General features: G+C 33.8%; 1 protein-coding gene across 1 annotated transcript in view; it reads right to left on the reverse strand.

The window, feature by feature from the left end:
• The window catches only part of LOC127707366 (NAD(+) hydrolase sarm1-like), a 45,718-nt gene that overhangs the window by 19,706 nt on the left and 3,255 nt on the right, over positions 1-22,757 (reverse strand). The window contains exons 2-4 of the mRNA XM_052211865.1: positions 6,043-7,328; positions 5,169-5,345; positions 2,726-2,850 (exon numbers count right to left, since the gene is read on the reverse strand). Of these exons, the coding sequence (XP_052067825.1) occupies positions 2,726-2,850; positions 5,169-5,345; positions 6,043-7,314 (1,574 nt within the window). The 5' untranslated portion in view covers positions 7,315-7,328. The remainder of the gene's footprint in view (positions 1-2,725; positions 2,851-5,168; positions 5,346-6,042; positions 7,329-22,757) is intronic.

The raw sequence follows: 22,757 nt of genomic DNA on the forward strand, positions 1-22,757 counted from the left end.
TGAATCCATTTCTAGGATCCACATCTTCTTATCTTTGAACATTTTTTGGGGAAATAAAAACACTGGCCCTTGAGTAATCCTTTTTGGGATTAGTCCTTGAGGTGTGGATTCCCTAATCAAATTTGTACGTACATGTATTTATTATCAGAATCTGTACACAAATCTTTAAACTTGTATTTCATTTCATTTCACATTTTTTACTTTTTTTTTAGCATCATCATTTCCAGACATTAATCTTATAAGATACCTATTGATTTTGTTTGATGGTTGGTTGTTTTCTGAACAATTTAACATACATGTATGTACTATGATAGAGATAGCCTCGTCTGTCTTGTTCTATATATTGATCAAGTATATGTATTGGACATGTTGAATTTAAAGATAGAGTATTCTATCAGTCAAGAGCATAATTACATGTACTTAATCAAGTCTTCAAAATTATTTATACTAGTAATGTTACAAATGAAAACAAAGCAGTGGCGGACCCAGAAATTTTCTTCATAATGGGGGCCTGTACAGCCATGCTTCAGTGATTCCCTATATAAACAACCAAATTTTTCCAAAAAAGGGAGCCTGAGCACCCTGAGCTCCCCCTCTAAATCCGCCTCTGCAAAGTTACTCAATCATGTAGTTAAAGCTAAATATTTGAGTATAAAAGACTACAATAAATGGGGAATGTGTCCATAGGACACAGATGATGCCCACTCTTGCAGATCATATAAAGTTATAAAACGACATAACTGAAGAACGGTAAAAGTGATGCTACCCAAATTTGTGCTTGATCTGAGTTTTTTTGGTAATAAGTATTGAGTATAAGTTTCATAACATTTGGTTGAGGCAAACTAAGGTTAGAGAATGGAAACGAAAAATTCAGCAATTTTACCATTTGTTCTGGAACGGTTAAAGTAACACTTTTTGCCTCTTTCAACTGATTTTTATAGTTCGTTCTTATATTGTACTGTTACACCACTGTCCCAGGTTAGGGGAGGGTTGGGATCCCGCTAACATGATTAACCCTGCCACATTCTGTATGTATGTGCCTGTCCCAAGTCAGGAGCCTGTAATTCAGTGGTTGTCGTTTGTTTATGTGTTACATACTTGTTATTCGTTCGTTTTTTTTGTACATAAATTAGGCCGTTAGTTTTTCTCGTTTGATTGTTTTACATTGTCATTTCGGGGCCTTTTATAGCTGACTGTGCGATATGGGCTTTGCTCATTGTTGAAGGCTGTACGGTGACCTATAGTTGTTAATTTCTGTGTCATTTGGTCTCTTGTGGAGAGTTGTCTCATTGGCAATAATACCACATCTTCTTTTTTATATGTACATAAACAGGATGAAGTTATTTTTCTCACAAAGCATTAAACTAATATTTAATGAACACTGAAACACTAATTGCCATTCTGACCCACTGTAGCCGAGTCCAAGAATAGTGAACAATTAATTTCTTTCTTGGCAGAAAATTTCCCCTTACAATTATCTGGAGCACCACATGATATCAACATGTATCAGTGTGTGACAGAAGTAAAAAAAGTATGCTGATATTAAAACTTCTTCTGCATGTGCTGGCATAAGTATACAGCATTAAACTAATATTTAATGAACACTGAAACACTAATTGCCATTCTGACCCACTGTAGCCGAGTCCAAGAATAGTGAACAATTAATTTCTTTCTTGGCAGAAAATTTCCCCTTACAATTATCTGGAGCACCACATGATATCAACATGTATCAGTGTGTGACAGAAGTAAAAAAAGTATGCTGATATTAAAACTTCTTCTGCATGTGCTGGCATAAGTATACATGTATATCTTTGCAAGTACACAGTAGAATATCATTAATAAGATGACAATATGATTTATATACTATTACCAATGAATTTAGATTTATCTGATCCCATACATGTATCTTCATTGACTTTGTAAATTATAATTTTTTGGTAGGAGAATTAGGAGAATGAAGACTTGCAATGTATTTTCTGGGATATTGTCATGTTTTTTTAAAGTACACTGTGAATCCTCCACAAAGATTTTTTTTAATAAACACTCGAGAAGTTGCCCAATGATAGAAAAATGTCAACCTTTAATACTCTATTTTCGAGAATTTACCTTTGTTGATTATCGGGTAGCAGATATCTGGTATGTAAACTCTTTCCATAGCCCGTTTGAAGCATGTTGGAAGCCTGATCATGCAATCTTTGATTTTCAAAATTTGTCTCTTCTCAAATTTCAATTCTTTCACTTTGTACTAAGGCAAAATTTCAGTTAATGCATTTTCTATGTTGTTTTTCCATTTCTACGTCGCCATCTTCAACATGTTCCTAGGTCGCGTTTATAAGGAGCATTCTGATTGGTCGATATAAATACTTTCTGGGGTCAAATATTACGTTATATAAGGTCACAAAAGTGAAACCTTGTAGGGTACTTGTTAGATCTTCGTATGTAGTATAACGTAGTATAACGAAATCCGAGATCTATATTTTAATTAGATTGCAAACCAATTGTATTTTTTTTTACTTGTTCAGGACTGTGTTTTTTTTACCCCAATAATATATAACAACGTAGTGTTCCTGAACTGATTTTTAATTTCCTCTTTATTTTTTGTAACCATTTTCTGTTACTGTGAATAATACCTTATTAATACGTGGCCATTATTTGTTAATACGAATAACACCTAATAAATAAGTGGGCATTTTCTGTCATGTCTGCTAATGAAACAATAATATACCTTTTGTGTGCTATTCTACATTTCATATGCAGACTGCCTGACAAGTCCCCTTCTGTTAATGTTAACAGCAGGTCACCATCTCCTTTACATCTCTCAAAATTAACAGCAAATTCCTCAAATCCATTCTGTAGATTAAAATTTAAGTGTTAATAAATTTGATATTAACAAAAAGAACAGGACAGACGGACGGGTCAAAAACATTATACCCTACGCAACTTTGTTGCGATATGTATAATAAAAGTAGACATAGTGCCGGGGCGGATTCATTTATAAATCATGTAAATGAACATGAATCATACACCATGTCTGCCTACTGGGGAAAGCTTCTTTTCCTCTCTTTCGTTACACATTGTCTGCCCCCTTGCCGTCATTAACTCAAAAGTTCAAAAGCATTTACAATCGTTTATGTTGCGTCCTGAGCACATTTGTAAGAGTGTTTTATTACAACAAAAGCTGGATTGATTTTAGCAGTAAATTGAATTCATTTTTTTCTAAAATTGTTTGTTAATTGACCGACAGATACAGTCTGTCCAACCTGAAAGAATTCTGACTTTTGGTCCAACTTCTTTGCACAGGTACAAGACGAGGTTTTGTTAATATATGTATATATACTGAAAACACTATTCATTATATATACAAATATTTAAAAAATCTCGTCTTGTACCTGTGCAAAGAAGTTGAGCAGAATGCGTCAACTTAGTATTTTTTCGTCTATAAGGCCATCATGATGTTCTTCAAAAAGATTCATCATATCGCAATTATCCGGAATCGATGTCATTATATTTGCTCCAGCAAAAAAGAAAATATGCTATTTTGCTGGCACCAGCAATATAGTGAATTTGTTATTTTGCCAGTTCTTTGTGAAGAGTGAAATTTAATATTTACTTTTGAAAAGTACTACGAAAATGTACACTGTCAACATAAAAGAATCAAATAATTACTGATATACTGGTAGTTAAATAAGAAAATGGCTAACAATTTTTGAAATACATATAATTGTTTAAAAACATTTATCAGTCAAAGTGAAAATAAGAATTTATAAAACGAAGTAAAACTAAATATTGAGCATATATTTGTTGCAATGAAATCATATCAAAACATGTAGTTAAAATTATTTCTAAATTCAGTCACAGTTTAAATTATAATGTTACATGTATGCATAAGAATAAAATCTCAGATTTTTTAACTGTATGTCATAAATAAATGGGGAATGTGTCCATGGGACACAGATGATGCCCCCGCTTGCATATCATATAAAGTTATAGAGGGACATAACTGAAGAACGGTAAAAGTGGCACTACCCAAATTCGACCTTGATCTGGGTTTTGTGTTAACAAGTATTGTGTGTAAGTTTCATAACATTTGGTTGAGGTAAACTTCAGTTAGAGAACGGAAACAAAAAATTCAGCAATTTTTCCATTAGTAAAGGGGCATAACTCTAGAACGGTTAAAAGGACACCACCAAAATTCCAACTTGATCTGTATTTTGTGGTAATTAGCATTGTGTATAAGTTTCATAACATTTTGTTGAGGCTAACTTAAGTTAGAGAACAGAAACGAAAAATTCAGCAATATTTCAATTTGTAAAGGGGCATAACTCTAGAACGGTTAAAGTGACGCCACCAAAATTCAAATTTGATCTGTGTTTTGTGGTTATAAGCATCGTGTATAAGTTATCATAACATTTGGTTGCAGGCAAACTAAAGTTAGAGAACGGAAACGAAAAATTCAGCAATTGTCCATTTGTAAAGCGGAATAACTCTAGAATGGTTAAAGTGATGCCACCAAAATTCAAACTTGATCTGTGTGTTTTAGTTATAAGCATTGTGATAAAGTTTCATAACATTTGGTTGAGGCAAACTAAAGTTAGAGAACGGAAACCAACTTTGGGACGTACGGATGTATGGACGGACAAGGGTAAAACTTAATGCCCCCTCCGCTACAACTTTTGGTTCAATCAGCATGTACATGATTAACATTAAAGGAAGATAACCAACAAATAAACTAAAAGTGTTTGATGTTTTAAATAAAAATTCATCACCTTATTCGAAAGACTGACAGTTTGTTCTACAAAACAAGTTCCTTCACAATTTTTCTTCCATCCCATTTAGTATAGTTCATGTAGTTATAATCATGAAAGTGTTATTATGATTTCATAATTATGTTCTCTGATACTAACACTGTAAATTCAGAAATTAAAGTGTGCGTTTAATTATTATTGCAAATCATTGATTAATGGATAAATTGTGAGATACAATCAACATGATCAATGAGATGGAAAAACATTTGTGAAGGAAAATCACTACTGACAATAGGAATGGGAGTTTTGATTATTGCGAACCTGATATTATCACATTTTTGCATTAATAAAAACAACCCCATAATTTCTGTCGTTGAATACATTAACCTCTATGTCATATATGTGCTGGAGTTATAAACCAACCTGTGATACCCAGAATTTCACATCTTCAACTGTCCACACCGGAACTTGTGCTGTCAGTTTGTGCGGAAGATTCTCTCCAATAATTCTTAGAGCTTCACAAGCTAATTTTGATGTTGTAGCATTTTGACTACTAGCTAACCTTTTTAATGGACTTATAGCTCCTATTTCATAAAATATCTGAAAAAATTATTTAAAATCAATGGTTCATAATAATTAAAATTCAAAATTGGAACAATGAATTACTTATGTTACTGTGGATTAAGTATTCATGTTCTTATTGGTGGGGTAGCAAATTCTGTGGATTTCGTGATTTTAAATGTTCCACAATGTACAAATTTTCTAAGACTTTTTTCTTAAGATGAAATGATGAAATGTTTGCTTTTTATAACAGACTGATATAAAAGAAGATCCAAGTTTGACATATTCGTGACTATTTATGTTCGCCTTGTTTTTCTACTAGCTCAAGTCACTTAAATAAATAGCTCTGGAATAAAACATGTTTAAGTTGATTTACAGTACATTGTACTTAAAATGTCAAAGCACCAACAATATGTTGCCCAATTTATTCCTAAAAATAACATATGAGCTGCGTCAGATAAAAATCAACCTTATGCAAATGAATAACAATACATCTGTTAACCTATTTCAAGTTGACAAAATCTCTATGCAAAGTCTGTAACTGTTTGAAAATTTAGTTGATGTAAGAACCCTACAAAACAGACCAAAATTCATCTTTTATTTCGTATTTGAATGTTCCTAAATCAATAAAAGTCTAACAATGTATACATGTACATAATATATATGTGCACTTGCATAAGGTGGATTTCTATCCGACACAGCTCATATATACATGATGTACCAACGTATAACTTACTTTTGTATTTTTCTGAAGAGATTTGATTCCTGCCTCCATTGCAAAATGAAATGCTGCTAATGCTTCAGATTCCTCCCTTTTACTGGATAATAAGGGAACCAGACGTTTCGACCATTCCTTGGATCTACCGTGACGATGAGACAGGTCCATCCTCCCAAATTCACTTGGAGAGTGACTAGCAATAAATGGAAGAACAAGATCTAGGGTACCAGATTGTAAAACAGCAGATTCAATTTCTTTATTTGCAACCAGTACAGAAATTGCTAAGCAGGCATAGTATCTTACACTATCATCATCATTAAATGCTAGAGGAAAGAGCCATTCTGGGACTTTGTGTTTTGCCATCTCTTCTTGGTTTTCAGGGCCACAATACAAAGCCATATTTGACAAACCAATTGCACAATGACGTAATGTCAGACGATCATTACTTCTACACCAATAAAGTAAAACATCTAGTCCCCCCAGGACAGTCAACTTTCTACAAATTTCTTCTGAAATTTTGAAGAGACTCTCCAATATTCCAGTACAAAACCGAGCCATATCAAACTCCCCCTTTGTATCAACAGCCATTTTAACCAGTATTTCTAGTCCATAGTGTACTACTCTCTGTCTATTTCTTGTTATTAAAATGTTTTCAAGTAATCTTCCTGAAGCTATCATCAGTTCTTTGTTTTGAGAGGCACAGTTTCCTATCAGAATGTCTAGAGCTTGTTCCTCACGAAGAGTGTCACATAAACTATGTGCTACATCCTTGGTTGGCATGACCCAAGCTTGTTCCACTAATAAACTTATGTCATGTAATGCTTGAATATGAGAATCACCAGTACATTGTTTGATGACCTCAATTTTGACCTTAAGTTGACTAGTAAGATGTTGTAGACTGGAGGACCAATCAGTATTTTCTGTTGTATGCGGATCTTCAGATTCTGAGTTTTTCAATGTGTAATTGTTTAAATCTTCATTTCCTGATAAAAATATACATTTTTCATTTCCGTTCTTAAAAAGATGATCCTGATCCATGTTGTTGACAAGACGTTGATCTGAATGTTCTGCTTGCGCCAGATCCAAGTAAACTTTAGAACATTCGGATACATTATGATGTGGTGACTCATGATCTTTCTCCGTCATTTCCTCATCATCCTCTATATCATGGAGAAGTGTTCTGGCCGATTGTGATATTTCTAGAGCTTTATATGGATCAGTTGGAAGCCCAGAGAACTTAGCCTCTGATTGAACCATTCTTACAGTCCCTTTGCCTTCGACCTTCTCCATAATGAAGATTTAATCTAAAAAATAACATACTATAAATTGAGAAATTTTTGCTTCCATTCATTATTGCGATTGTTTAATAAAGGACACAAATACAAAATTAACTATGGCCATTTAGGAAATGCTGCATCCTATTAGGAGAGTTCCAGGATAGTCGTTGGTTCAATGTGGAGATTGAAAAAGTTGTATCACGTGACAATTGTCTATGCACATGCCTATTTTCCTACACAGGGAAATCAAGTAAATGTAAATATTCCATTAGATTTCCACTTAGAGAAGTCAACTATGCTGATATAGTTTGACCCTTCACCCTGATGAAAACCTTAGCCGTGAGGCGACATCGCCCATATGTTGACATTTTCATACAGACACTTTAGTATCGATCCAAACATTGCAAATATTTTTGACGTTTTCAAATGACTTATGTGTGTAAAATAAAATTAGAAACTGTATAACAGACAATCTTGGAACTTAAGTATGCTATCAAAATTTAAAATGCAAGCTTTTATGTTTGAGAACAAAACTGTTCTGATGTAATTTTCTCAATAATAAAAAACATTGCAAAACTTTCTGAATTTACAGTAAACAAACTAGAAAACTGACAATATCAGGAAGGGCCACGTTTGCATATTTTTGTGTGAGGCACAACAAAAAATAATTATAAGTGACATAAACAAAGTAATACATTTAAAAGGGTTTCAATTTTCAAAATTTTGACACCATGAAAAAATTTGGGATATATATATGATATATGCATTTAGTAAATATCAAGTTTTGTTAAAATCCGAGCTATGATTTTTTTTATGTGTTTATAGGGCATGTAGGGCAGCCATAAATAAATGGGGAATGTGTCCATGGGACACAGATGATTCCCCCGCTTGCATATCATATCAAGTTATAAAGGGATATAACTGAAGAACATTATATGTGACGCTACCCAAATTTGTACTTGATCTGAGTTTTGTGGTAATAAGTATTGTGTATAAGTTTCATAACATTTGGTTGAGGCAACTTAACTTAGAGAACGGAAACGAAAAAGTTCAGCGATTTTTCCATTTGTAAAGGGGCGTAACTCTTAGAACAGTTAAAGTGACACCACCAAAATTCAAAATTGATCTGTGTTTTGTAGTAATAAGCATTGTGTATAAGTTTCATTACATTTGGAAGAGGCAAAATTAAGTTAGAGAACGGAAACTGAAAATTCAGCAATTTTTCCATTTGTAAAGTGGCATAACTCTAGAACGGTTAAAGTGACGCTACCAAAATTCAAACTTGATCTATTAGGTGATACCAGTGAGCAATCTGATGATAAAAAGAAGGATGAAATACCCAAACCACCGGCACTTAAATCATCTAAACAGAAATCACAAGTCAAAAAAAAAGACAAAGAAAAAGTCACAATCTTCTAGTTCATCATCTTCATCACTGCAGCGAGAAAATCCCACACCCGAAGGTGGTCCTCAGCTGGCCCCTAACTTAAATTGTGTTCTAGTTCAGTGAAAATGGACGTCACACTAAACTCCAAAACATATAAATGAACTAAAATTAAAAAACACACTAGACTAACAAAGGCCAGAGGCTCCTGACTTGGGACAGGCGCAAAAATGCGGCGGGGTTAAACATGTTTTGTGAGATCTCAACCCTCCCCTATACCTCTAGACAATGTAGAATAAAGAAACAAATAGCAATACGCACAGTAAAACTCAGTTTAAAAGAGAAGTCCGAGTCCGATGTCAAAATAGGTAACAAAGGAAATTAAGCAAAATGACAATGATACATAAATGAACAAAGGACTACTAGCAGTTACTGACATGCCAGCTCCAGACCTCAATTAAACTGATTAAAAGATTATGTCTTCATCATATGAAAATCAAGTACAATCCCTTCCGTTAGGGGTTTAGTATCATACCATCATAAAATATATGAGAAGAACATAACCCGTATTATGCAAACAACTGGTTTTAGAATAAATGTGTTTATTTCCGATGCAAAGACCCTATGAGTGAATCAATATAAATACCAAAATATACACTCCTTAATGACTTGACAACAGTATCGTTTGGTTAGCTTTTGAGGTGAATGCCGACATTTTTGTGCTTTGTAAAGAATATTACCATAAAATATTGGATGTGAAATACCTGAACGTATAAGATGTCTGCATGTTGATTTATATTTACGAATGATGTCCTTGTACCGATGATAAAATTTAGTAAATGTTTAGACTAGTTTGTGATATCAAAAACCCTGGTTTAATATTTTTTTTGAACCTCAGATTTACCTCAGATCTATAGGTGAACCTCAGATTTACCTCAGATCTATAGGTAAACCTCAGATTTACCTCAGATCTATAGGTAAACCTAAGCTCTATAGGTAAACCTCAGATTTACCTCAGATCTATAGGTGAACCTCAAATTTACCTCAGATCTAAAGGTAAACCTCAGATTTACCTCAGATCTATAGGTGAACCTCAGATTTACCTCAGATCTATAGGTAAACCTCAGATATACTTCAGGCAGTTTATGTCTTGAGCATCAGATCTATAGATGAACCTAAGATTTACTACAGGCAGTTTATGTCTTGAGCATCAGATCTATAGGTGAACCTCAGATTTACCTCAGGCAGTTTATGTCTTGAGCATCAGATCTATAGGTGAACCTCAGATATATACCTCAGATCTATAGGTGAACCTCAGATTTACCTCAGGCAGTTTATGTCTTGAGCATCAGATCTATAGATGAACCTTAGATTTACTTCAGGCAGTTTATGTCTTGAGCATCAGATCTGTAGGTGAACCTCAGATTTACCTCAGGCAGTTTATGTCTTGAGCATCAGATCTATAGGTGAATCTCAGATTTACCTCAGGCAGTTTATGTCTTGAGCATCAGATCTATAGATGAACCTCATATTTACCTCAGGCAGTTTATGTCTTGAGCATCAGATCTATAGGCATGATAGCTATAGGTGAACCTCAGATTTACCTCAGGCAGTTTATGTCTTGAGCATCAGATCTATAGATTAACCTCAAATTTACCTCAGGCAGTTTATGTCTTGAGCATCAGATCTATAGGTGAACCTCAGATTTACCTCAGACAGTTTATGTCTTAAGCATCAGATCTATAGGTGAACCTCAGATTTACCTCAGGCAGTTTATGTCTTGAGCATCAGATCTATAGATGAACCTCAGATTTACCTCAGGCAGTTTATGTCTTGAGCATCAGATCTATAGGCATGATAGGTGAACCTCAGATCTACCTCAGGCAGTTTATGTCTTGAGCATCAGATCTATAGATAAACCTCAGATTTACCTCAGGCAGTTTATGTCTTTAGCATCAGATCTATAGGTGAACCTCAGATTTACCTCAGGCAGTGTATGTCTAGAGCATCAAATCTATAGATGAACCTCAGATTTACCTCAGGCAGTTTATGTCTTGAGCATCAAATCTATAGATGAACCTCAGATTTACCTCAGGCAGTATATGTCTTGAGCATCAGATCTATAGATGAACCTCAGAGTTTATGTCTTGAGCATAAGTGATGAAGGTTTTTCAGCGCATCCTCATTTGATAAATCGTCACACATAATGAGAGGAAGATCCCTTTTAATTTTAAGGTCAATTCTGCAAAGATCAAGGTCAAAGTTACTAAAAACTAAAACACTATTTGTGCAGGAAAGTGGTTTCTGGATGCTTAAAGACTTGTATGGGAATGGAAACTTAGATATATGGTCTCATTTAATGAATAGATCTTATTGACTTAAAGGTTAAGGCCATAGTTACAAAAAATGAAGCCAAAAAGAGGTTTATAGAAAACATGCTAAATCAAATACAATGTATGGGATTGAAAGCTTACTACGAAGTATAGTTAAAAAAATTGTGAGCCTTCACACTATAGGTTCTTCGTTTATCCAAGTAGAAAATACACCTTTGAAATAGACTTGTACACATGAATGTAACCATTTTGATTTGAACAGGAAATGGATACATCATCTAAAGACAAAACAGAAAGCAAAAAAGGGACAACAAAGTCTGAATTTACTGTATCAAGGCATTAAAAAGATTTATAAAATGTTGAACTAATGTTATAGAATGAGAACACTGACAATAATGGGAAGTAACTCTTATTAAACCGACTGAATGGTTCTAGGGAATAAAAGTAGGAAAAGATGTATACAGTTGTAAAAATTTTCTTTTCGCAGCTGATAAAAAACTTCCTGGTGCAGAGAAGAGGAGTGAAAAATTATGTGAAATATGGGAATCCTAATTTTAATGGTAAGTGGTACATTACAAGGTTTAACATACTGATTTTATTTTTATGTCTTGTCTCCTCACCCTGGAGTTTGTAATTATCTGTTTGAAAAAAAAAAATTATGAGTGGACTTTGTTGCGTAATGCTTAAATATAAAATCATTGATTGACTTTTATCCACAGATTAATCCATTTCACTTTTAAAATGAAAACAACAAGTTAAATAATTTCATGCGTCCTTTGCGCTTTTTCAGGATTTACCTTCACCAGGAACGCTCAAAGCCAAACATTTGAAAGCCAAGGATGTATAAGTACACATGTACTGAAACAGTTGAAGAGTTTTATGACAAAAAATACCCCAATAAATAGCCAAATCCATCTTAGGTCATTTTTGCCTTTAAATTGGTTAAGTTTTTATCAACTTAGTAATGATGTGTTTGTACTTTGATGTTTTATCATCAACACTTACAATATAAAAAAAAATCTTGTGTCCCTTTTTCTTTAAACATTGAAATATCTGTCCTGATGATAACACAGTGTCTTATTTCCTTTTAACATAATGAATCATTTTCCACTACAGACCAGTAGGAAAAATTTAAAACTGCATTTGGTACCTTCAATTCCCCAACTGATGATCCCAATTGTGTAAACACAATACTGGTATTTCTTTTCTATTGTAACACTTGAAAAAGTGCTCAAAATAAACATTTTATTATGCCCCCGCTGCAGCAGAGGATGCATTAAGTTTTACCCTTGTCCGTCTGTACGTACGTACTTCCGTACGTTTCAAAAATTGGTTTCCGTTCTCTAACTTGAGTTTGCCTCAACCAAATGTTATGAAACTTATGCACAATGCTTATTACCACAAAGTACAGATCGAGATTGAATTTTGGTAACGTCACTCTAACCATTCTAGAGTTATGCCCCTTTATATTTAAAATGGAAAAATTACAAAATTTTAAGTTTCTTTTCTCGAACTTAAGTTTGCCTCAATCAAATGTTATGACTTATACACAATGCTTATTACCATAAAACGCAGATCACGTTTGAATTTTAGTGGCGTCACTTTAACCGTTCTAAAGTTATGCCCCTTTATCAATGGAAAAATTACAAAATTTTAAGTTTGCCTCAACCAAATGTTATGACATTTATACACAATGCTTATTACCACAAAACACAGATTAATTTGAATTTTGGTGGCGTCAATTAAACCGTTCTAGAGTTATGCCCCTTTATAAATTGAAAAATTGCAAAATATTAAGTTTCCGTTCTTTTACTTAAGTTTGCCTCAACCAAATGTTATGAAACTTATACACAATGCTTATTATCACAAAATAAAGATCAAGTTTGAATTTTGGTGGGGTCACTTAAACCATTCTCGAGTTATGCCCTTTTATAAAAGGAAAAAAATGCAAAATTTTTAGTTTCCGTTCTCTAACATAAGTTACCTCATCCAAATGTTATGAATCTTATACACAATGCTTTTTACCACAAAACACAGATCAAGTTGAATTTTGGTGGCGTCACTTTAATCATTATCGAGTTATGCCCCTTTATAAACCGAAAAATTGCAAAATTTTAAGTTTCCGTTCTGTAACTTTAGTTTGACCCAACCAAACATTACGAAACCTATACACAATACTTATTACCACAAAACACAGATCAAGTTTGAATTTTAGTGGCGTCACTTTAACCGTTCTACAGTTATGCCCCTTTATCAATGGAAAAATTACAAAATTTTTAGTTTCCGTTCTCTAACTTTAGTTTGCCTCAACTAAATGTTATGAAACTTATACACAATGCTTATTACCACAAAACACAGATTAAGTTTGAATTTGGTGGCGTCACTTAAACCATTATAGAGTTATGCCCCTTTATAAATGGAAAAATTGCTAAATATTTAGTTTCCGTTCTCTAACTTAAGTTTGCCTCAACCAAATGTTATGAAACTTATACACAATGCTTATTAACACAAAATAAAGATGAAGTTTGAATTTTTTGTGGGGTCACTTTAACCATTCTCGAGTTATGCCCTTTTATAAATGGAAAAAAATGCAAAATTTTTAGTTTCCGTTCCCTAACTTTAGTTGCCTCATCCAAATGTTATGAAACTTATACACAATGCTTGTTACCACAAAACATAGATCAAGTTGAATTTTGGTGGCGTCACTTTAATCATTATCGAGTTATGCCCCTTTATGAATGGAAAAATTGCAAAATATTTAGTTTCCGTTCTGTAACTTAAGTTTGACCCAACCAAACATTATGAAACCTATACACAATACGTATTACCACAAAACTCAGATCAAGTACAAGTTTGGGTAGCGTCACTTTTATTGTTCTTGAGTTATGTCCCTTTATAATGTTGTATGCAAGCGGGGGCATCATCTGTGTCCATGGGGACACATTCTCCATTTATTATAAACCTAGAAACTATGACTGACTTTCAACTCTGGGATTAAAATTTATTTCAAACTCTTATTGTTTACCTTAACATTAATGGAAATGACTGTAAATAATGGTGTTCATATAAATAAGGAGATGTGGTATGATTGACAATGAGACAACTATCCACCAAAGTTCAAATACGGTGGATGTAAGCAATTATAGGTAACTGTATAAAACGTTTTGTGAAGCTTTTTTCAATCATTATATTTTTGTATCACTTATATATATTGCTCAGTCTTTAATAATCATCTCAGTTAAAAACAGGTATTTGAGTTTCAAATCAATTTATACATGTTAAATAGACGAACAAAATGTAATGAATTAAGGTAAAACTGACAAATTGATAATAATCTGTATACATTATATTCTTACAGGTATGAAAGGAATCATTAGTAGTTCAAAGTAAGTTACTATTTTCTTACCATTGATATTTACAAGATGGTTTATAGATCTGCAGGGCTTTCGTTTGACTTTTTCCAAATTATACACACTGAGCATTAAATTTTTCTTCAATTTCAAATACTATAAATTCTGAAATTTTTGCAATATTTCTATTAATGCGAAATGCAGAATCTGATTGTATTATTTGTTGATTTGATGGTCGCAAATACCTGTTTACTGTCTCCGCTAATGCGTCGCCAGTAAACTTAATTTGCGACCATCAACTCACCAATTGATGCCGTCGGAGCTTAAAATACAATACAGTTATCTCCTAAATAACAGCAGTTTTAAATGTATGCAAACATTTCTGAATTTACATTTACCAGTGGAGGTATACTTTGAATGACATTGTGTACAACTTGTTGTTCTAATTGAGCAACACAAGCCCCATCAAATCCTAATGTGATCATGAGCCTCCACTAGAGACACCCTTCATGTTTTTGTGTCTAGTAAAGATCTTTGATAATTCATGAACATTTAAGTCAAGATGACAAAACAGAATACAAACTAAACATGAAGACAACTACAACCACTGGACAACAGGCATCCTTCTTTGTGAACGGCCTTGGTGATATCAAAGCTTGCTCCCCTCCGTGAAAGTCATGGGTCTATACTCTCTCTCTATGTCAACCCAAAGACTGGAAAATTGTATTAGCCACTTCTCTGCTCAGCATGAAGTATTTATGGAGCATTTAGGAGTGCAATTTCTTGTCGGCTTGGAGTCAAAATATTGTGTCAGGTTGGTTTATATGTTTTCCTGTGGACTGTTACCTTGTGAACTACCACATTATAAATTTAGCACAGCTTGTCGGTCTAGTATAAAGCATATCAAATAAACACCTTCCGGAACCGACAACATGAAATATCCGCCACTGGATTTTAAACAACAATCCATTCATCCTTTGTGTATTATTATATATGGCAGCTGTTATCTAATAATGATTATACATGTATATTATATTTACAGAAAACGTAGGTTAAAGGCCACACAGTATAAAGATGAAATCAAAGAGGCCAGAGAAGCTGTGAGGGCCAAGAAAGATGCAAACACTTATGATGATGTTGATATATTTGGAGATTATCTGAAACTAGACACTGCAGAAACTGATTTTGGTAATTATGGGAAACTTTTTAGTAAACTAGATTTTAAGATATTTGGTCTAAAATACACACGGGTTGATATCTGATATGTAAATTTGCAAATCCTATAAATTTGATTTGAATTTTCGGGATATTAGTCAACATGTGGTTAAATAATTTAAAGTTCTCTTGCTGTGATAAAACCTTTTTGCACTGATGCTGTGTAAATCAAACACTATTCAATCAAAGTTCTCCTCTGACTAAAATGATATGAATTTAACTTGTCTTCCACTAGTTAAGCAACCATCATTGCATCTGACAGAAAAGTTACCTTGCCAAATTATGTCTTAAAGAAAGAACACAAGTGGTCGAAGTAGTTCCTTTACAGTATTACTAGCCTGTCAACACTGAGGTTGTGGATTAGGCAGTTCCACCCTCATCTTAGTTGACTAGGATTGCTAGTTTTCCTGCCTAAGTTCACTAGTTATCTCCTCCAGCAGTAAAAAATTGCTGCCACGATATAGCCAAGTGTGCTAAAAGTAGTGTTAAACAATATCAATCCATCTGTAAACAGTGGGAGTTAGAACAAAGGAGCAAAACTTGCTGCTAAAATATAGCAAAGTGTGCTAAAAGTAGTGTTAAACAATATCAATCCATCTGGAAACAGTGGGAGTTAGAACAAAGGAGCAAAACTTGCTGCTACAATATAGCCAAGTGTGCTAAAAGTAGTGTTAAACAATATCAATCCATCTGTAAACAGTGGGAGTTAGAACAAAGGAGCAAAACTTGCTGCTACAATATAGCCAAGTGTGCTAAAAGTAGTGTTAAACAATATCAATCCATATGTAAACAGTGGGAGTTAGATCAAAGAAGCAAAACTTGCTGCTACAATATAGCCAAGTGTGCTAAAAGTAGTGTTAAACAATATCAATCTATCTGTAAACAGTGGGAGTTAGAACAAAGGAGCAAAACTTGCTGCCACGATATAGCCAAGAGTGCTAAAAGTAGTGTTAAACAATATCAATCCACCTGGAAACAGTGGGAGTTAGAACAAATGAGCAAAACTTGCTATCACGATATAGCCAAATGTGCTAAAAGTAGTGTTAAACAATATCAATCCATCTGGAAACAGTGAGAGTTAGAACAAAGGAGCAAAACTTGCTATCACGATATAGTCAAATGTGCTAAAAGTAGTGTTAAACAATATCAATCCATCTGGAAACAGTGGGAGTTAGAACAAAGGAACAAAACTTGCTGCCACGATATAGCCAAAAGTGCTAAAAGTAGTGTTAAACAATATCAATCCATCTGGAAATAGTGGGAGTTAGAACAAAGGAGCAAAACTTGCTATCAAAATATAGCCAAGAGTGCTAAAAGTAGTGTTAAACAATATCAATCCATCTGGAAACAGTGGGAGTTAGAACAAAGGAGCAAAACTTGCTATCACGATATAGCCAAGTGTGCTAAAAGTAGTGTTAAACAATATCAATCCATCTGGAAACAGTGAGAGTTAGAACAAAGGAGCAAAACTTGCTGCCGCGATATAGCCAAGTGTGCTAAAAGTAGTGTTAAAAAATATCAATCCATCTGGAAACAGTGGGAGTTAGAACAAATGAGCAAAACTTGCTATCACGATATAGCCAAATGTGCTAAAAGTAGTGTTAAACAATATCAATCCATCTGGAAACAGTGGGAGTAAGAACAAAGGAGCAAAACTTGCTGCCACGATATAGCCAAGTGTGCTAAAAGTAGTGTTAAACAATATCAATTCATCTGTAAACAATGGGAGTTAGAACAAATGAGCAAAACTTGCTATCACGATATAGCCAAATGTGCTCAAAGTAGTGTTAAACAATATCAATCCATCTGGAAACAGTGAGAGTTAGAACAAAGGAGCAAAACTTGCTATCACGATATAGCCAAATGTGCTAAAAGTAGTGTTAAACAATATCAATTTATCTGGAAACAGTGGGAGTTAGAACAAAGGAGCAAAACTTGGTGCCACGATATAGCCAAGTGTGCTAAAAGTAGTGTTAAACAATATCAATCCATCTGTAAACAGTGGGAGTTAGAACAAAGGAGCAAAACTGGCTATCACGATATAGCCAAATGTGCTAAAAGTAGTGTTAAACAATATCAATTCATCTGGAAACAGTGGGAGTTAGAACAAAGGAGCAAAACTTGCTGCCACGATATAGCCAAGTGTGCTAAAAGTAGTATTAAACAATATCAATCCATCTGTAAACAGTGGGGAGTTAGAACAAATAAGCAAAACTTGCTGCCACGATATAGCCAAGAGTGCTACAAGTAGTGTTAAACAATATCAATCCATCTGTAAACAGTGGGAGTTAGAACAAAGCAAAACTTGAATAGAATCCACTATGGCAACCTTTAAAAGTACAAAAATCATTTCTCTTCTTTAATGATTGACATGGTTAAATTGGTTGTACCAGTAATTGAAATTTCTTTTAAATTGGATGTACTGTACACCCCCACTCCTGTTGCATCTGGATGTTTGGCCTACCACACTTTTATCAACACAGTCAAACAGACTAAGTATTATTACATCATACACATCAAAACAAATGCAATATAAAAGGCAAATAACATCCTTGGACAGGCCTTACAAGAATCTTTCATATAATTCTTCTTTTCCTTCCTTGGACCTTCATTAATAATTTTTTAACTCCCATTTTAGAATTTTAAGTTAAAAATGAGGCATGGTGGCAACCTTATTTAATACCAACACAATTGTATTTTATGATGCATATCGAGAAAAGGAATAAGTAGTTGACATTCTTGTGGAAAACATATATATTTCTCTAATTCTTCGTCAATTTATCCCTTTCTGTACCCATTGTATAAAAAAATTTAATCAACGTGTGGTTCGTTTGATCTCAGTGCTTCATTGGTTAAAATCCGATTATGACGTCGAATTTACTTGCTTTCCTCTGAATTTCCTATTGCGACGGCATGAAAAAGGCGACCATGCCTGATGACGTCACATAGAAAGAACACATCTTTTTACAGATCATTCGAAAAGACGGAATAAGTTTGCCTGCATATTGTTTGACAATCATTAGAGAAACAGATTCCACCACCAAATCTCGTGTAATACGATATTTATCCACTCTCGACAGTTAAATTTTAAATATTTAAAACGCTCGGCGAGCCTCGCGTTTTAAATTTGAAAATTTAACTGTCTCGAGTGGATAAATATCGTATCACACTCGATGCAGTGGTAGAATCTATATATATATATATATCATGTATTATAAATGTTATTTTTGCATTTTATAAATATTCCTGACTAACAACAGGTATATCTGTGACTGATCAGAAGACAGTAGAGGAAAGGCTAGGGAATATCAAACCACTGCAGGATATGGATGAAAGAGAATTAGGGGCAAGTTCTGAGGAGGATGTTGATGATAATGATTATCATGATTCCATGAGATCTGATAAACGATTATTTGAGGACAAACATGTTAATCAGGAAGCAATATCAATAGAGAAAGAATTAGAAGTTTTATTGAAATCTCCTCCTAAAAAGAGACCAGCGATGAAAATGTATGCTGATGAATTAGAGGAAGAAATTCAAGCTAAAAAGTAAGTTTGTAAAGGTTACCTTAGCTGTATTTGGAAAACTTTTAGGAATTTTTGGTCCTATATGCTCCTCAACTTCGTACTTTATTTGGCCTTTTTAACATTTTTTTATTCGAGCGTCACTGATGTAGACGAAATGTGCGTCTAGCGTAAATATAAAATTTCAATCCTGGTATCTATGATGAGTTTATTTAGACTATATTGATGGTTTAGGCTACATGCATATGTTATCGTATATAAAAAAAACTCTCAATACTAAAATTGGACCGAAAAAGTTTGTACTCGTTATGACCTGAGATTTTCTTCTTCAATGCAGATCATGACCTGCATTTTCAGTTTCAGAGGTTGACAGGTATGTATACTAGTTAATTTTGATTATTACATTGGTAGCATTGAATTACATTGATTTCCCAGTCAAATAAAAACCGATAATTTCACATGTGAAATAAACGTGGTTATTTCACTCTCTGACGTCATACAACAATAGGCGTTGTCAAGACGTCGATAACGTCGGATCAAAACAAATTGTGAATGCGTAGAAAAAAGACATAGTTCCTTACATTTTCTACATTAATTTCAGTAAAAAAAGCCATTTGCCAATGTAATAAAAAGAATAACTAATCAAAGAATTCAAATATCGAAAAATATTCAACTCGTGACCGAACAACACTGATAATTAACTCATGCGCTACGCGCATTCGTGAATTAATGTGTTGTTCGGTCACTCGTTGAATATTTTTCTCTATTTGAATTCTTCGATTAGTTATTCTATAACTATCAAATGTGAATATTTCACTCACAGGGGCTTGTTTAGTGGGTCAGGTGATGACAATGGCGGTCGCTATCTAGGCCTATATAAAGACGATTAAAGTGGTAGTCGCTATCCTATATTAAGTGGTATCTTATATAGGATAGCGACCGCCATTTACAGTAAAACCTCGTCTGACCCACTATTAAAACAAGCCACTGTGTTTCACTGTTGTTTGGAACTAGGAACAACTGGGACCAACATTTCAACATGCACGTCTTATTTTAACATACTTCTTTGTGTATTGACTACATATTGGATATATCTTTGAGTATGTTTGACAAAAACCGTCTATTCTTACCATTTCTTTCACAATCGTAACAGGAAACATACTTTGACAGGCGGCGGGAACAAATATCTATTACGCATAATATACAACTCGTTTCAGGACTTGTTTCAGGAATTTTTTCTTTATGATAAGATTATAAGTCAGACAGGTCACAAGTTACAGTCATACCGTTTCATCCAAGGGTACGTGGAGGGCGTACGCTGCACTTTGATCGTCAAAACAGTTTCTCATCGTTTTTCACGATTTATATGATTTTTTAACAAATAATCGTTAAAAAAATTCCGCTCTTAATAAATACACCTTTACTGTTATCGCTTTTTGTCGTCATTACTGGACATCACATAGTCTTAGGTTCCGGTAAAATTTTACGTCACAATAGAAAATGTCTGACGCCACAAAGGAAAAGTGATTGTTGTTTGACGTCAATAGTTCAAGTGTCGCAGATTCTCGGGTCAAGTGTCGTTGATCCCTAAATAGAAAATTAATAGTACACAAAACACAACATAGAAAACTAAAGACTGAGCAACACGAACCCCACCAAAAACTGGGGGTGATCTCAGGTGCTCCATAAGGGTAATCCTGCTTGACATGTGTCACCCGTCGTGTTGCTCATGTAAGTACAAACCCGGTAATAAGTCTAATTCGGTAGGTCACATTCAGGAAAATAATTTACGTCTAGGCCACCTGACTGGATCATTCAAATGGTATAATCAATGGTACATGTGCGTGTACAATGAATAAGGAAGTATACGCAAAGAAATTCGTAATGGTGTGAATTTTTTGAATAATGGGACCTCAAAATACCAATGGCTAAAATTGAAGAGAGAATTTTTCAATTTAAACAAAGATATATATCTGTGCTTGATATACTATGCCCCCAAAAGCCAAACAGACCTATTGGAGAATGAAGAAAAGGATATAACTGATAGTTTTGGGTCTATGGGGGACATCCTGCTAGTAGGGGATCTTAATGCCAGAACTGGCTCAGAAAAAGACTATATTGATGGTGACAGCACCTCCCATGTTCCTATATTTGATGAAAATTATGATATAGACTGTTTTGCAGATGAAAGGGTCAGTAAAGATTTAATAACAGATTCCAAAGGGAAAAACTTGCTAGAATTTTGTATAGGTAATCAATTACGTATCTTGAATGGGCGTATGTGTGGTAATAGCAACGGTAAATTTACATGTTTTGAACATATAAAGTCAAGGATAAAAGAGATAAAGAGTAAACTTGAACTATTAGAAAATAAAAACTTTGGATTCAGTGAAATTGACTTTAAAATTACCCCTGGTGAACTTCAAAAAGCCCTGAGGCAATTAAAATCTGGGAAAAGTCCAGGTTTAGACACTATTACAAATTAAATGTTAAAAGTTTCACAGAGTTATATGCAAGATTGCTTACTTAAACTTTTTAATGCCATACTTCTATCTGGCATTTATCCCAGCAAATGGTCTGAGAGTTACATTACTCCTATATTCAAATCTGATAACCAACAGAACCCTGAAAATTACAGAGGTATTGCCATCAATAATGGTCTTGGCAAACTTTTCAATACCATTCTGTATAACAGACTTGATAAATTTCTATCTGATAATAATATCATAAATAAAACTCAAATTGGTTTTTCTAAGAAAGCACGCACTTCGGATCACACTTTTGTACTAAAGAGTCTCATAGAAAAATATGTTAAAAGAGGCAAAGGTAAATTATATGTATGCTTTGTAGATTTTCGCAAGGCCTTTGATATGGTTATTTATATTGGTATATAATACAAATTATTACAACATACAAATAATGGTATTTTTTATAACATATTGAAATCTATGTATAGTAATGACAAAGTGTGTGTCAAAGTAGAAGACAAAATAACTGATTTTTTTAGATATAATGTTGGTGTACGACAAGGTGACGTTTTGAGTCCCACATTTTTAAAACTATTTATTAATGATTTGCCAGATATATTGTCAAACAATTATGATACTGTCAATTTAGATAATGAAAAGATACCATGTCTACTATATGCTGATGATCTTGTATTAATATCTGACTCAAAAGAAGGGCTTCAGAAGAGACTTGATACTTTGTGCACATTCTGCAAAGATTGGTGTATGGAAATAAATGTGAAGAAAACAAAGATTATTATATTCAATAGGAGTGGTAGACTCCTTAATGACGATTTCAATGTAGGAAATAATTCTATCGAATGTGTTAAACAATACAAATATCTTGGCATAGTCATCCAAAATACTGGAAACTTTAATGAAGCCAGGGAAACAATTATTCCAAAAAGGTCAAAAGGGCAGTTTTAAACTTTATAAAGATTTGAAATCATCAAATCCTCCAATTAAAACTCTTTTGCATTTATTTGATCATTGTATACAGCCAATTGTTACGTATGGTTGTGAAAATTGGTGTGTTATTAACATTACTCCGAAAAGGAAAAAATTATCCCTTTATGACATATTTAAAGATTGGGAGTTTGAGAGGCTAAATTTAAAATTTTGCAAGTATATTATTGGTATTA

Source organism: Mytilus californianus, unplaced genomic scaffold, assembly GCF_021869535.1.
Source record: "Mytilus californianus isolate M0D057914Y unplaced genomic scaffold, xbMytCali1.0.p SCAF_67, whole genome shotgun sequence".
Taxonomy (NCBI): Eukaryota; Metazoa; Mollusca; class Bivalvia; order Mytilida; family Mytilidae; genus Mytilus; species Mytilus californianus.